This window comes from Aplysia californica, unplaced genomic scaffold (genome assembly GCF_000002075.1).
Source record: "Aplysia californica isolate F4 #8 unplaced genomic scaffold, AplCal3.0 scaffold00200, whole genome shotgun sequence".
Lineage (NCBI taxonomy): Eukaryota > Metazoa > Mollusca > Gastropoda > Aplysiida > Aplysiidae > Aplysia > Aplysia californica.
The window spans coordinates 876,028-877,177 of NW_004797470.1; the positions used below are offsets into that span (position 1 = coordinate 876,028).

Sequence of the window (1,150 nt, forward strand, 5' to 3'; positions counted from 1 at the left end):
ACACACACACACACACACACATACATACACACACACATACACACATGCGCAGTCGCACATACACACACACACATACACACACATACACACACACATACACATATGCATGCACATACTTTGATGCTACTATTGATAGTCCAAGTAATGGTCTCCTCGTGTGTACACTCATCAGTGGTCTCCATGGAAACATCACGCCCAAATCCAGCTGTGGCTGCCATTACGTCATCCGGAAGTCCTAGTTTCAGCTCTAATCTAATGCCCCTGGAGATACGGAGAGAGAAAAGGTGCGAGATGGGAGTGTTCTTATAATTGTCATAATTTTGTCTCATTACTTAACATCCTTCAGCTAATAGCTGTGGTGCAAACCATTACAGATTAGACAAGTCAATCAGATGTCTGAGCTGGCATCATGCTGGATGACGGAGTTGATGGCCTTGGTTTGAACCCCCAATGAGGCAATCTGAAATTCGATTGTTTTTTAATTCAAAATACACGTACTGTTTTAGTCCTTCTTAGAATACATGTATTATTTTCCACTTTATCCCATCTCCTGACTGGGGACGAGTTTTCGGCTTCTAAAATAACTTACATTTTAGGTAGGGTGTTAATTCTAGCCCTAGGCCTTAGCCTAGATCTAGCCCCAATTGTTCTAGAAAGATATGATTTATTTAAGACAAATTGATATAAACTGCTATGCAAAGATTGGATGACACTGGTTCACCCTTCTTGACTTAAATAAGTTGTTCATTGGCGAAACACTTGGCCAAGTGCTTAAGGTACAGAAAACAGAAAGAGGGCAGAAAAGAAGAAAAGAGAGAAATACGATACAGTAAAATAAAACATAACATGTGTCGACGCGTAATGTTGGGACATAACCAGAAGTTATTGTATATTCCTAAAATATTAGTGAGCAAAAGGCCGCCTAAGTTTCGGTGACTTTCAAAGCTTGGGTGCCTTTGGAAACTGCAAATTTACTTTATTTTGTTTGCGCTTTTAATCAAAGTGTCTGAATAAAATCCGCACTAAAATGTGTTTTTAAAAGGACATAAAAACGTTGAGCCAGCGAGAGAGAGAGAGAGAGAGAGAGAGAGAGAGAGAGAGAGAGAGAGAGAGGGAGGGAGAGAGAGAGAGAGAGGGAGAAGGAGAGAGA

General features: G+C 40.5%; 1 protein-coding gene across 1 annotated transcript in view; it reads right to left on the reverse strand.

Moving 5' to 3' along the window:
* Positions 1-116: 116 nt before the first annotated feature.
* LOC106011851 overlaps positions 117-1,150 on the reverse strand; it is a gene marked incomplete at its 3' end in the record, with an annotated part of 20,267 nt that continues 19,233 nt past the window's right edge. The window contains 1 exon segment of the mRNA XM_013082929.2: positions 117-261. Within this exon segment, the coding sequence (XP_012938383.1) occupies positions 117-261 (145 nt within the window).